At 43.8% G+C, this 15197-nt stretch overlaps 1 protein-coding gene across 10 annotated transcripts in view; it reads left to right on the top strand.

The window, feature by feature from the left end:
• Positions 1-15197, top strand: part of tjp1b (tight junction protein 1b) — a 61265-nt gene that overhangs the window by 34375 nt on the left and 11693 nt on the right. For 6 of the 10 annotated variants that reach the window (XM_076734090.1, XM_076734088.1, XM_076734087.1 and 3 more), the window contains 10 exons: positions 8579-8635; positions 9175-9299; positions 9418-9520; positions 9745-10060; positions 10427-10533; positions 11024-11192; positions 11301-11445; positions 13517-13650; positions 14273-14378; positions 14914-15064. In XM_076734090.1, coding sequence (XP_076590205.1) covers positions 8579-8635; positions 9175-9299; positions 9418-9520; positions 9745-10060; positions 10427-10533; positions 11024-11192; positions 11301-11445; positions 13517-13650; positions 14273-14378; positions 14914-15064 — 1413 coding nt within the window. Of the gene's footprint in view, positions 1-2827; positions 2873-8578; positions 8636-9174; positions 9300-9417; positions 9521-9744; positions 10061-10426; positions 10534-11023; positions 11193-11300; positions 11446-13516; positions 13651-14272; positions 14379-14913; positions 15065-15197 lie in introns of those variants that run through there. The other 4 variants (XM_076734089.1, XM_076734086.1, XM_076734091.1 and 1 more) reach the window with 2 other exon arrangements.

Below are 15197 nucleotides of genomic sequence, written 5' to 3'. Positions count from 1 at the left end.
TGTTTTTGCAGCACCATTTCTCACGTAGGTATTGCCACACATTAAATCTTTACATGGTCAGATGCAGGTGTAAGAAGACAGTAGTGGCTGAACTCCTGACTTGCAGTGATGAGTAGCTTGTGTTCTCTACGTGCCTCTTTAGGTTGATGTAGGAATAATTAATTTGGAGGCTGGTGGGCTGAAGGTAGTGGAGAGAGCAAACTACGTGTGGAATCTGTCACCACTCTCAGGTTCTGCTCTGAGCGATGTAAATTTAACTCGTCCCCTTTGCCAGCAGTGACGGGGCGTCTCTCAGGCTTGTCCAACTCGATCATTATCCTGACTGATTCATGGACTGTCGTGACCCACGTGGCCTTGGTTTTGGAGTTAGATCCATGCTGAAATGTTAACCGCAGTTCATTGAATTCTATTGTGCCTCTTTGTCGGATTGTGATTTCACTCTCGCTTCCTTCCCGTCGTTTCATTTTTGTTGTATATTTTCCGTGTGATGCTTTTCTTCTTTCACACTCACAGACAGATCTGCATCAGTGCATATAGATTCACAGCTGAGTCACCCATTTACTGCATCTCGATGCACAGCGCGTTCACGTCAGTGGTCGCTGCTGGTTTACCTGCTGAAAGGGAACAGGACAGACACAGTATGCAAATGATGCATAAAGCGATATCTGCAGCGCTGACAGTCTCATATGTGTCAGGAATCTGATCTGGAACAGTCAGTCTGTTCCAGGCAGTGAGGGGTGTTTAAGTGCTTGAGTTTCATGAGATGGTTTATAGTCAAATGTTAAACTGAGGCGCTCTGAGCTTATACAGGTAACCTTCCCAACATCTCATGCGATCAGAGGAAGTGCACAGTGAAATGTTGATACATTTGTCTCAGATAGAAGCACAGTGGAGTTCATAGTCTGTGTTGTCGAGTTCTCACCTGTTCTGTCAACATGACCTGGAACAAAAGTTGCATTGTGAAGAGAAGAGTAGCCCCTGCCTTTAATAATGTACTTCCTGTTGGTGACGAGGGAAAATGCAGTCCTTCATAGACAACAAGGAACGCCTCAGTGTTTGTGGCTGGCACATACTGCAGATGCCTGAAGTTGCCTAAGGATGAATTCATGTTTGTGCAGCCATGCAGTATGCTACTCTACAGAAAACACATAAGTCTTAACAGTAATGAGAAAAAATGATTCAACTACTACAGTTAGAAATACTTATGACCAGCAGTCTTACTGTGTCCTCTAAATGCTGCTTCATTGGATACAAACTACCAAGATATTTCCACAGGATAGAACTACGTCCTTGGTTTTGTTTGCAAACTGTACTGTAGTGAGCTATTTTCTAAATAATGCCATTTAAGTCACTGTGACTTGTTATTAATCTTAATGAGCTCATGTTCACACATTGAAAACACCATCGTAACTCAGGAAATAATAAGTGCAAGCTTGCATATAATAGTTGATCCTATTGAATTACAACCCTGATTCCAAAAACGATGGCAAGCTGTGTAAAAAGTTAATAAAATTCAGCAAATGAACTGTGTTTACTGACAGCTGCTTTATGAAGTGTTCCTGAGCCCATGTAGTAATATCCTTTATCCAATCATGTGTTCACAAAGTGGGGAACCTCGAACCTCGCTGACTGAGCCTTTCCAGGATGCCCCTTTCAAACCACAGTCATGATACTATCACCTGTTACCAATCAACCTGTTTACCTGTGGAATGATCCAGGTGTTTTTGGAGCATTCCAACACTTTCCCAGTCTTTAGCTGCTCCTCTCCCAACTTGTTTGAAACGTGCTGCTCCATCAAATTCAGCATATATTGAGAAAAATCAAGCTGATGAAGTAAACCATAAAATATATTGTCTTTGTACTTTTTTCATTTGAGTATAGGTCAAAAAGTATTAGCTAGTTATCACATTCTGTTTTATTTATGTTTGACGCAGCGTTCCACCTTTTTTGGAAGCAGGGTTGTAAGTGGCTGCTTAAACATATCATGTTGTCTTCTTATGCATCTGTTCAAATGTCAGAATTTCCTAAGTGACCCTCCACATGTGGGATGTTACACAAGTCACACATGCCTCTTTGCTTCTCAGCCTGCCTCCACCTCTCAGATTTCCCTTTCTGTGGCTGCTGAGTTTAGTTTTATTTGTATCTGCATTATTAGCAAGCAAAAGTTTGTGTCAGAGGTGATATTTAATGGTGTTTGTGCTGCAGTATGAAAATACAAAGCATGATGTCCTCATGCATTGTTCCTAATATAGTCAGCTTGATGGTCAGCAGTCCTCTGTTTGATGTCACTGACACGATGGACATAATTTATGCATGCAATGCAGCACACCTGGGGAGGAGGGGCATCATAATGTCCCACATGCAAAGAGAATTGATGAATTCTGCTCTGGTTCAACGCGGCACCTCAGGGGTTAAGTCCGATACAGCAGTTTACACTGCGGATGGATGTTCGCTAGTACAGAGGAGTCCCATGCTGTAGCGGAACTGCAGCTCCCGCACAGATAGCTGCCAAGCTACAGGGGATTTGCTTCGATCCCATGAGCGTGTGAGGAGAGAGTTGGAGGGTCACATTTTGAAGAAAGATGTTGGGTGAGCACACGGACCTGTACGGGGCAGAGGAAGCATTAGGGCGCAGTAGCGGGGTGTGTTTCGTAACCTCTCACCTGTAGTCATAATTTCAGTTGTTACAGAGCTAAGAAAAGAGAAGGGAAAGGAAGGTGGGGGTCAGTCCCTCCCAGCACTGATCGGTGCGGTTATGCACTGAGGTTGCTGAAGTGCGTCTGCAGGAATCTCCTGCTGGATTTACTGAAGAGTTGCTGGAGTTTGGAGACGCTTTTGTCTGTGTCGTCTGTAGTGACCAGGATGAACTGATGTAAGTACCTCTCATCGTCTCTGCATCCAGTTTTATCTGAATACTGAAGGTGTACGTTTGTTTTACTGTAGCCTTTAAATAATGCAGTGTGTGTCAGGCGTAATAGGTTTAATCTCTTGACCTTATCGCTCGTGCATCGCCGATCTCTCCTGCTATCTCCCCTCCTATAAGGATCCACAGTACAGTGTCGATGCATGTTGTATGTGCAGAGTGTCACTTCTATCTCAGGGGACCGGCAGACTGGTGCTAAGGCATGGGCCCTCATTAGCATTTGAATATGTTCTCCAAGGCAGGGGAGTTTTAGCAGTTGTCAGCACTCCCCCAGCACATCGTTTTCAATCTCTTAAGTGATCAATCATCTTATTCTACTTGTTTGCTTCACTGCCAGCAGCCACAGTGGAGTGTGATCCCGTTGTTTTCTGTCTTCGACCGCAGTGCAACTTGCACAGTGTTTGGACTCGTTTGGACTTTGCAGTTTGTTGACTGCTGCCGTGCTAGTCTTTGTGTCCGTGTCTTTCCTGCTTTGATTTAATGGTTGGAAGGCAAATGAGAGATGTTTCTTCCCCAGCTGGAGACTGAGCCTCATTAAGCTTTACTGCTGCTCTTACTGTATCATGCGGGGACCCATCTGTAGTTGCAATGTGGAAGCTCATTTTTGGTCCCAAAAAAGGAGACTTCAGAAGAAAAAGTGGTGTCTTATCTCAAACTGCACTCGAAATAGAATTTACTGAGTTTTGGTTGGATGCAGATCCTTTTAATGGAGGAAATGAAGTATACCATCATCATGTTAAATTATTCAAAAGTAATTTTCCTAACTTGGTTGTATTTCAGCTAATCAGCGAAATGTTCAGCTAAATGCAGTACTTAAACTGTCATTTAGTATCCCTCTGTAGCATGTGAGAATCCCAGCATCAACATTAAGCATCTTCTGCTGTAATACTCGCTTCAATAGCCACATTTTCACTGCCCTGCCACTATAAAGGCTTTGTGAAAATGAGCTGCTTCTCTTTGTTTTCCTGAGGCTTTGCAGACAAATCCAACCAATGTGCACTAGCGAGAAACTTAATGTGTTTTCTATGCTGTACTGCACGATTTGTTTTCGTCAATCTGTGGCATTTAATGTAAGAAGAGGTTATTAAATGTTCTCCAGTGTTCGTGCTGCAAGTTTTCCTTAAATCACTCTGTTGCAGCATCACAACGGCAGAATTAATGAGAGCTATTTTTAGCTATTGTGGTCCCGGAGCGGTCAGAATTGAATAAGGTTCTGCCTCACCCCTGTACCGTACTACAGCACAAAATCTATTCTTTAGTCAGAGAATTGAACACCCCACCATGTTGTTCCCAGTTCCCTCTCGGAAGAAATATGATTTTGTTTTTCTGCTGAACGGAGAGTTAGGGAGCCAGGGCTCTTTAATTTTAATGACACTCCAAAATGAATACAAAGTGAAACACTGTTTCAGCTTCCCTCTTCATGGGTCATATGAGGTTACTATTGTGATGCCTCATTGTATATGAAGGATTTTTTTGTCTCCGAGTACAGACAGAGATATTCTTCTCCTTTTTTGATTTGTACTTCACACAATGTATGGATCAATAGCAGCTGCATCACTGCTTGTAATGGAGCAAAGTGGTTGGCTTCAGCCGATACGCAATTCACGTGTCGGGGGGTTAAGGGTTCAGCACAGAGTCTGGAAAGAGAAGAAAGAGGGCAGAGATGTGAGGCATGGCTTGCAGTGCAACCCCAAAGATCAGCTCCTTTTATTATTTTACCAGCCAAACTGATATTTGGAATTGAAAAGAACTGTCAAAGACCGCTACGCTGCCAAAGTGGCGGGAAGACTTGCCAACAGTAGCCAAAATTTGCTAATATTCCATTTTACTTGATGCAGATGGTGCTGCCAGGTCACACGAGCACTTGTTTTTGTCGGTGCTCCATTTTATTTCACTGGCTCATAGATGACTTTTAAGTATTGGCTACAAATGTCTGCCCCAAACACTGGCAATATTGGGCAAAATAATTCATTTAGAGCTGAGAAGATGAGTCGATTAGGCAGCTAACAGATTAATAATTTGTCTACGTTTTCGTTGTCCTCAGAGACTGTTGCTTTGACAGCACTTTTAAGTATGTCAACTTGGTCTCTGGAAAATTGTGGTCGATATTTCATAGTATTCTCTATGGACCAAAAAAATGATATGCACTTTCATAAGTAATGTAGGGCTGCACCTAATGTTTATTTTCCTCATTGATTGTTCCACTGATTATTTTCTTTGATTCCTTTGATTCATTTTTTGGTCAATTGAATGTAAGCAAATAGCAAAAATGCGTTTTTTGCATACTTTTCAGTTGTCAGAGCATATAAAGCATTCTTGTCAAAGAAATACTCTGACATCAGTCTTTTAGGCTACTGAGGAATAAAACTACGATGGGTTCATTCAATAATTGCGTTGTTTACCATTTGTGTGTTGACTCCTTGCTGTCCATTTTGACCACAGCTTTCCTGTCCTTTCTCCACTCAGCTGTGAGATCCATCTGTGTTTTTGTCCATCTGTGTTGTAGTGCTGGCTCCCAAGTTGCCTGGTTGTAATCCCCCAAGCATGACCCACCCGACATGGTGCGTCTCTGCTGTGGAGTGGCTGCCAGTCCTGGCTCTGGCTTGTGGCATGAAGCTTCTGTTGGCACCAGTTGTTTGTGGCCATAACGGGCGTACACAACGGTGCCACAAACACTCATCAGTCACTGGAAACTGAAGGGACTGAAGCACACACTGTACAGAAGAGCAGCGCAGAGTCGGCTCTGATGTCGGGAAACCGTTTCCTTTTCTTTCTTTTATGCTTACGGTACTTTTGAGATAAGTGTCTTTGGCTCTGAACAGGGCACAGAGATGTTGGTTTGGTTGTTCAACTAAATCCAAAATGCTGTGCGCATGCAGCACTTTGTTGTTTGATTGTTCTGCAGAGTGTTTCCTGCAAACGATGGCACCTGGAGGTGTTGTAAAGAAAGGTTACCATGTTTGACGTCGGGCTGTCGGTGCAGACTTGTTTTGATGCAGATGCTCATCGTGCTCATCTAAAATGTAAAAACGGCTTTTGTGTTAAAATTAATTCAGCTGTGTCTTTTTTAAACCTCCCACAGTTGAGAGGAACCTTCAGACACGGCCTGAAAATGTCAGGCCACTCGAACAACACCACACTGTTCCCCCTCTGTTACCAGAGCAACAAGCTCTGCAGGAGGAGAAAGCAAAATTACATCCCTTCAAAGTGAAAGGTGTGTGTGTGCGTGTGTGTGTTTGTGAGGGAAAGGGGGGGGGATGCACACTGCTAAATCATTTTTCCCCCTCCTAAACTCTGTTTAGTTTTTACTTCATTTTAAATTCCTCCTGCTTTGCTCCATTTGGGATTTTACATCCCATTAATTTTATGGTGATTTATTTATATTGGATCACACACAGTAAGCATTCTCTAATCATATTTTCCAGACAACAAAATCACATCTCTCACAACTCCACAGCAACACAGGCCCTAAACATTATATGCTTGTGTGTGTGCATGTTTGTGTTATGCTGCATAAATGCCTATAAAGAATCTCAAAGTAGGAATGTCAACTGGAAACAAGTACCTCCTATAACTTCGCAATTTAGTGGCGAGCCGTCCATAAATTCTGGCGAAATGTGAAGAGTTCTTTGCATCAGCTTTTCCACAGCGCTGATGAAGAAGACAAAGGCATAAATCCTCCTCCCCAAAGAGTGAACCTTCAAGTGAGAATTCATGCCCCTGTTTTCAGCAGTCTTGTTAATATTCAGATGTCTTTTTTTTTTTTCCTCTCTCAAGTGCAGCGTATTCAACGTGAAAGGCCAAGGGGGCGTTCCCCGCCACAAACTTTTGTTCACCCTCCTCGCGTGAGTCCCACCATAAGCTGCTGGAGGAGTTTGTGACTGTTGCTGCCAAGCTGAGAACGTCTGGGGCCACTTGTGGCGATTTGTTCAGCTGCCTGTATTCCCAGGCACTGGCTAACGTTTGGCACTTAGCCGACAGGTCACAACAGACCTGAGGACAGTGTGCTGAAGGAAGCCTGGGTGGTAAAACAATAAACAGGACAGCAGCAGGCACAGTCGGCTGAATTAGGACCTCGGACTGGGCTTCTCTATCATACAAAAAATAAATAAATAAAAAAAGAAGACATTGTGTCCGTAAAACTTGATGATTTTCCAAACTATAATTTTTTCCGCGGTCTCACCCAAGATTTAGGCATCATTATCACATTTGGCAACTCGATAGCCTTACAATTAGCAGCTTGTCAAGCTGATGTGGTGCATATTAATCTTCAACATGAAGCAGGACCGACACTTGCTAGCTGTTGTGGGTTTGAAGCTGCCAGCGAGTTGGCAGCGATCTCAGCTGAGGGTCGAAGCACTGAAGCCGATGCGTCTTTTAATGCGAGATTCATCTCCCTTCCCTCATCTGTCATCACACTTTAATGTGCCGCAACATGAGATCACTGTTTCCCAATGAGTTCCCTGCACAGGCAGCCGCACTCTCAAGTATTTGAGGTGTCAAAGAAATTACCAGCAAAGCGGGAGGGAAATGTGTGATAGTCTCACCTATTAAGGTCACAGACCTAGGATCAATTTACATGACAAATGGGGCATTATTGCATTAGGTGCTGTGATGTGGGTTGTAATTTGCCCCAAAGGAATCGACCTGATAGTATTTTATAGGCAGTCATTGAATGTCTAATGTGTCGTGAGATTGTGGTGGAGGTGAAATGATATAGAGGGGGAGATAAGATAAGTAGTGAGTGGTGGGGCGCAGAGGACAGTGCTGACCTAACAGCTGAAGGAGTCAAGGTTGTTAATGTGACGGAGGGTGTGCTTTAATGTCAAAGACGTACTGTCAGTGTATCCTGTAGGGTTTTTATAATTGTATTTTGTGCACTGCAAACCTGGGACCTCACACTGTGTGGACATGGCATGTTGTGTGTGTGTGTGTGTGTGTGTGTTTGTAAAAATAAAAGCAAGCACAGCCTGGACCTCTTAACATAGTAGAGGGAGTGAAGTGGGAGTGGGCTTGGGTCAAATACTGTTATTGTCTTTCAAAATGTGTTTTTGACTATTGGCTGTTTATCATTTGTGCTCTTGTTCTAACTAGTTTTGTTCCCTGCATTTGATAGGGCAGGCTTTGGTATATTCCTTACGAAATCCCTGAGGTGGCTATTGTTACCTCTGCCAAGAAGGTTTTGTTTTCAGTTTGGTTTTCAGTCTACTGTCCCAATTTTCATGAAACTTGGTGGATGAACCCATTAAATTTGGGAGTGGATTCAAATTACGGGCAGAAACACATTGTTTTCCTCTTTTGTTAACATTTTGTAGTAAATGCCATACATTGTAAAATCCAGTAGATGATACGAAAGTTCAGCAGTGACAAAACATAGCTAGTTAAATAGTTTTTGGGCTCTGAATGTGTTAAATTGATCTCTTTGCCTGCTGCAGCGAAGATGTAAAATGACTTTGAACAAGGGCGTTTGGTGTTTTACCCAAGGAAGCTTTGGTGAAACACATGACTTGTCTGTTGGCTGAAGCTGTGTGTGTCCCATTCTGTCACAAGACAATCAGGCCAACAGTATGTCCTGTTGCCTCATTCTGCCTCTTTGGATCTGAACTTGTTGAACCTCTTGTGTTAATCACACTCTGCTGTATCTTTGCCTTCCAGAGCGCAGCGATGGAGGAGACTGTCATTTGGGAACAGCACACAGTAACACTACACAGGGTAGGTATCTGTTATCCTCCGTCAGATGCTCTTTACGTCTGTCTGTGTTGTCCCGGTCCCAGTATCTCTCTCTACCCTGCCTGTTTTGCTATCTTTGCTTCCCTCCCAGCATTTTTCTTCCCTCCTGTTTTCAGGATCACAGACAGACGAAACAGGAGATTTCACAGAGCTTTTCTTCTGCATGAATCTCTCCCACATTTTTGGCTGTGAAGCGTCAATAACTTCCACTAAAAACTGCTTTTTGTGCATGTTTTTCCATACAAATTACAAAGATGAAGCTAACTGCCTGCAGCTATTAGTCTATGTCCTTGCTGGCAGGAAAAAGGGTTATTTAATTGTATTGTTGAAAGTGAAAACAGTGCATGAATCCTATCTATCTATCTATATATATCTATATAGATATATATAGATATATATATAGGTGGTAACTTTCAGTCAGCTCTGTCCGTCTGTATCCACACCTTTTAGTTAATGTTCAAATTTTTGGTCTACACAGACAGTTAAATCAACATCCTTTATCTCTGTTTCTCTGTGTGCAGGCACCAGGGTTTGGCTTCGGGATAGCCATATCAGGAGGTCGGGATAACCCTCATTTTCAGAGTGGCGAGACCTCCATTGTCATCTCGGATGTGCTGAAAGGAGGCCCAGCTGAGGGCCTGCTGCAGTAAGATTTAGTTTCATTATCGGCAGCCTGGTCAGATTTATGTTATTAGTATTAAATTACCCGGCCTGCTACAGAGAGACTCCAGCATGTCTGTTATCTCTGTACCCCCCCCCTTTAGGGAAAATGACAGAGTCGTCATGGTCAATGCCGTCTCCATGGACAATGTGGAGCACGCGTACGCAGTCCAGCAGCTTCGTAAAAGTGGAAAAATTGCCAAAATTGTGAGTGCCAACATCCCATTATGAATTCATTCAGTTGTTGAAAGTAAGACTTAAGTCAGGAACTACAGTGTGTTGCATATTTACATGCACAGCATTTAGACGTTTCTTACATATTTCACAGTTGACCAGCAGGAGAATCGAACACCATCAAAGGAGCGATTGATTCATTTTCCTGTGGTTGATTGGTTGTCCGGCTGATCTCATATCTTATTTCCTTTGGCCAGACAATCAGGCGGAAGAGGAAGGTGCACGTCCCCATGGGCCGCCTCGGGGAGAGGGAAACTATGTCGGAGCATGACGAGGAGGAGGACAGCTACGATGAAGAGATATACGAGACGCGGAGCGGACGCAGTGGCGCTTACAGCGGCGTGGGCGGGGCCATGGGCAGGCGCAGCGGGCGGAGCAGCGGGCGAAGGGACAGGGAGCGTGAACGCAGCGGCTCGCGGGAGAGGAGTCTCTCCCCACGCTCAGACCGCCGCTCACACAACCTGCCCCCGCGTCCTGCGAAGGTCACACTCGTCAAGTCCCGTAAAAATGAAGGTGAGGCTCACAAAGTCGGGGATTTAAAATAAAAAAAAAAGGAAGGGCAGCGAAAGAACATCTTCTGTGGTAATCCAGGAAATCACCTGCCATTTTATTCGCCCAGCTATTACCAGACAGCCAGACGTTTTTGGAAGAGAGTAAGACCTCCAAATCAGCATTGGTCCACAGCCAGAGTAAACCAAAGTTGCCAGCCTCAGCAAAATCCAAGTTAGCTCAAGTAAATCCAAGTAAAAGAGCAATTAATCTTCTTTAATCAGTACTGTTAATCCCAGTGGGAGCTTGACAGCAAAGTGTGGTCAGTGCGATGCGGTCACGTGAACTCTGTGCTAACATCGTCTTTGTTGCTGTCGTTCACTTTGTAAGCAGAATATGGCCTGCGCCTGGCCAGCCACATCTTTGTCAAGGACATTTCCCCTGAGAGCCTGGCAGCCAGGGACGGCAACATCCAGGAAGGGGATGTTGTACTGAAGGTGAGGGAGAGGCAAACAAGAAGCCTGGTCTACATTTGATCTGTAGATATCATAAAATATTCAACATGAACAAAACTATTGAAAGTGTCACATTATTTTCTTTTTTCCATGTTATGTGTGTTGATGGAGATTTACACATCTGCATTTTCTTCTGTCTAATGTTTGAATGCCAGCACTTAATTAAGGTTCATCAAATAATTATAAGAAAGAATGATGTGCAAGCCCATTCTAAAGCTTGGCCGTGTGTAATTACGCCTTGTTTACGCTGCCTCTCATCGCTTTACAAATTGGTTTCACCCGAACAAACATAATCAGTGTTATGCTTGAGTTACATCTGACCTTATGCTTCTAAGACAATTTGAACTCTCAACTTCTCCAGAGACCATTTTATTTCTGTAAAATGAGGAAAAAAAGACATTTTTATTTGACTTTTTGTATTTCTGATTGAAATCATGTCATGTCTCATAGCTCCTTTTTCTGATTCTCTCAGATCAATGGCACAGTGACAGAGAACCTCTCCTTGATTGATGCCAAGAAGCTGATAGAAAGGTCAAAGGGCAAGCTAAAAATGGTTGTTCAGAGGGACGACAGGGCGACCCTGCTGAACATCCCTGACCTCGATGACAGCATTCCTTCAGCCAACGCCTCGGACAGAGACGGTGAGAGTGATGTTAAGTGTTGGACTGAACTGGGGCGCGGCACAAATCCAGACACGTCAGCGTTTAATGTCAGACTCGTTCTTTGAACAGCGGCTCTCGTTTGATCAGACATTTCAGATATCCATTCTCTGGCGTCCGATCATTCCAATCGATCGCATGACAGGCATCGTAGCAGCCGCTCCCGCTCTCCAGACAGAAGATCTGAACCTTCGGACCACTCCAGACACTCCCCTCCGCAGATCAGCAATGGCAGGTAAAGACCATGATCTGTCATTTTCGGATAGATTAGTTATGTTTTGCTACATGATATCTGTTACTTTCTCTCCTAGATCTCCTAGTTTCAGCGTCTCAGTTGTGCTGTGACTGATCTTGTCATAATGTTCAGCTATCTGTCAAAGTTCATTAAGACGCACTTGTTTTTTCTGTGCGTGTTTGAAGGACTTTCGATTCTTTGTTTGCGTTCATCAATGCCGTCAGCCCATTCAGCACTTCTTTGACTGTAATCTTGTTCGAAAAGTACTTCATTAAGTCTTCATTTAAACTCAGTAGAGCATCAGGGTTGTTCCCCTTTCGCCCTGCTTATTGACCCGAGAAAAATAAAAGTCAGCTGTTAATCTGCAAAGGAGCCAGTCCTGTTTGGTTAAAATTAGGGTTGAGAGTTTGGCATAAAAGCTCAGTGCTCAGCTGATATTACTGCATGACCTCTGCCATTTTAAACAAAGTGTTTTCGATGAAACAGTTTGAAAATCTGGAAAAGCCGTATGATGATGCCAAACACTGGAAACCTGCATTAGCAAAAAGCATTGTTTCACTTTTAATGAGATCTGCCTTTGTGTTCCCTTTATACTTCACCAGCTGGAGAATACCGTAAGTTTGGCACCATTACCCAGTGTGGACAGTTACTAACAGTAGCAGTAGTACATCCTGAATAGAGTTCATGTAGATGAACAGACAAGTAGGTTTAGTTTTTGGTGTTAAAATCAGTCTCTTTAGAGTAGAGAAATCAGGCATTTGTGTCAGAACAATCAGTGTTTTGTGTAACAGCAAACTATCACCTAATGGAATATTGCTGAAGCGACGTTACACAGCAGCGGTTATTCAGTGACATGTCTTGTTTTGACAAGAGATGACAGAGTCCTGTGAACGTATCACAGGATCCTCGAGTCTCCTGAATGTTTTAGTGGGCAAACCGCATGTTTGGCACAAGGACAGTATGGCTTCAACAATGAGCAAAAGGCCATCACCAGCTGTCAACTGTCTCCCTCTTTTACGTGTGGCTCTGCTTTTGTAAGATCTTTTATCTCTTCATATCTGTGGATGTCGGGCTTTGTTCTTCTCTCTCATTTCTGTTGAATCAATTGTATTTGTGGGAAATATTCAGATTCTGTATGCCAGAAGCAAAAATGTGTTGTAATAATTTATATCTGACACATCTAGACTAGTGGAGCACTTAAGTAATTTATATCTGAAAGTATTTTAATGAGCAGGAAGGAGATGCTGGGCCAGGATGTTATTGTTTATCTGAGCCTGGTCTGTGACATGTGACCTTTTCTCTCAGCTCAGGAAGTTGGCAGTTAAAAGTAGGCCCTCATCCGGGATGGCTTGAAACAGAAGTTTGTTCCTCTGTAGCTGGTTCAACCAGGGTCCTTCATGGTTGCTTGGGCACTCAGCCTGTGAATAAAGCACTATTTTGCCAGTAAAGTTGTGCCAGTTTGCAGGCATGTGACCAGGAGGTTGGAGTCAGAGCCCTGAAGCTGTACCACTGGAAGGCCTGCTTTGCTCACTTCCGTTCCTTCTGATCTCTCATCTGAAACACACTGGGAATGTCAGCATTTATCAAAACAGGGAACGTCTGTCCTCATTTCTAATTATCCGACTCGTAATTGGTCAGGGTCGCCGTGTGGCACTTAACGCAGACTTGCTGTTTTAAAACTGGCATGGAAGTCAAACCTGTGCTGGTGTAAAGTCAGAGCCACACAGTGAAATTCACCTGGAGGACAGAATCCATTCTGACACCTTAGATAAGCTGCTCTAAAAATAGAGCAGGAAAGAGTGGAAAGACAAAGTGGTGACCTTCAAGATGAAGATGCAGCCTCAGACTCGAGCGGTTCTTTTCACCTGTTTTCTTTTCTCAGCCGGTGCGCGTCCTCTGCAGTCATCGAGTGCTGTATGGACTTCATATTGTTGCGTGTAGTCAAGATGTTGTAGCCTTAAAGCTCTCCGATCGCCTCCAAGCGCTACATCTCAAGAATACACTATTTATAATCCCACGTATTCCTTTTCTGAAGATAAATTGTACAAAAGTGTTTCTTTTTTATCTGCAGTCACAGAAGTCGTGATGACGAACGGATCTCGAAGCCGGCTTCAACACCAGCCAAGCTCGCAGAGGAGGTTCCTCTGCCCAAACCGAAGGAGTCGGCTATTGCTCGAGAGGAGAAACAGCTTCCACCGCTCCCAGGTCAGTGGTAGAACTATCAGCTGTCATCATGTGGACGTGTAAAACGGATATTCACACACACACAGAAGTTCACACACAGCCATGTTGGGTCTTGTGCTGGGCATACCTTTGAGCAAATACAACATGTTCACGTAGGTGTCCCTGTTCATCAAAAGCGGTGAAATGACTTCATGATAGTAAAATGGAATCGTGTTTGAACCAGTCATTTTTGCCCTTTTTAAAAGCTCTACCAAAAAAAGTTAGATCCAGACGCCTGCTGAGCCTGGCTGAGTTCGCCTGGAGCCAAGTGAAAATAAACCGTATGAGTTGATCCAGTCTGACGTTCCTCCCCAGCCTCCGGCACTCTGCTGCCTTTCTGTTTGACCTCCCTGCTCGGGACGCTGTGTGCCTTCGCTCTGTGTGTTTGTGCGCAAGCATCTGTGCGATAACACGCTGCCAATGTGTGGTTTCGAACAGTTGTGTTTTATCGTTGCTGTACTTTTTCCTCATTTTCATGTATCTGCAGCATTGTTAAGCTGTAACTGTGTTTGAAGGCGTATCCCTTTGTTTTTAAAGGTACCCAGTGCAGTTTTACATGTTCATCAGCATTAAATAATGTGAGTTTGTTTCTGTTTTTGTTCAGAGCCCAAGCCCGTGTATGCTCAGCCTGGACAGCCAGATGTAGACCTGCCAGTCAGTCCCTCTGATGCTCCTGTGCCAAGCGCTGCCCACGATGATAGCATCCTACGGTAATATAGCAGCCAAATACTAAAGTCTTCTTAAAATATACAAAGCAAAAAACTGCTATCTGTTATTTTAACCTGCAGTTGACATAAGAGAAGCCAGTCTTGGAGCAGCAGTTGACAGTTTTGAGAATGCTCCAGTGCACATCCTGCCCTCAGTTATGTATCATTTTGGCTGCCACGAGGCATAGATTTGTTAAGAAACGTGTATTTCATTGCACATACTGGTTTGCTGGCAAGTTGAATGAGCAGCTTTGAATGTAACACAATGTACAACCATCAGTGTTTGTGCATGAAACCGACAATTGACTGTGGTTGTTGTTTTTATCTACAGCAGAAATATCAAAGTGAATTCAAATGTTCTGCAGGACTTTGTTTTTCTGACAATTTTACAGCTCAACAAAAGAGAAAGCAGGCGGGCATCCAGGAGTCACTCAACCATTCATAAAGTGAAGTTTGCAATGGAAAGAGTGAAATGCCATCAAATGGTGTCATGTCAAAGAAAATCAGCCTGACTATTGTCTTTATTCCCCCTCCTCAGGCCGAGCATGAAGCTGGTGAAGTTCAGGAAGGGGGAGAGCGTGGGGCTGCGGCTGGCTGGGGGGAATGACGTGGGCATCTTCGTAGCCGGAGTGCTGGAGGATAGCCCAGCTGCTAAGGAGGGCCTGGAGGAGGGCGACCAAATTCTCAGGGTGAGAGACTTTATTTTTAACACGGCGACTGTTAAACCTGACAGCTGAAATCCGCTGGTTGTTTTCCAGTTGAAGAGTTGTTGTAAAAATGAGATTGCAAAAAAAAAAAAATGTTTGTCCAAAACGTCAAGCT

This window comes from Chaetodon auriga, chromosome 6, assembly GCF_051107435.1.
Source record: "Chaetodon auriga isolate fChaAug3 chromosome 6, fChaAug3.hap1, whole genome shotgun sequence".
NCBI classification, from domain to species: Eukaryota; Metazoa; Chordata; class Actinopteri; order Chaetodontiformes; family Chaetodontidae; genus Chaetodon; species Chaetodon auriga.
The sequence above is the reverse complement of the archived record's forward strand: the minus strand, read 5'-3'. Positions and strand labels throughout refer to the sequence as shown.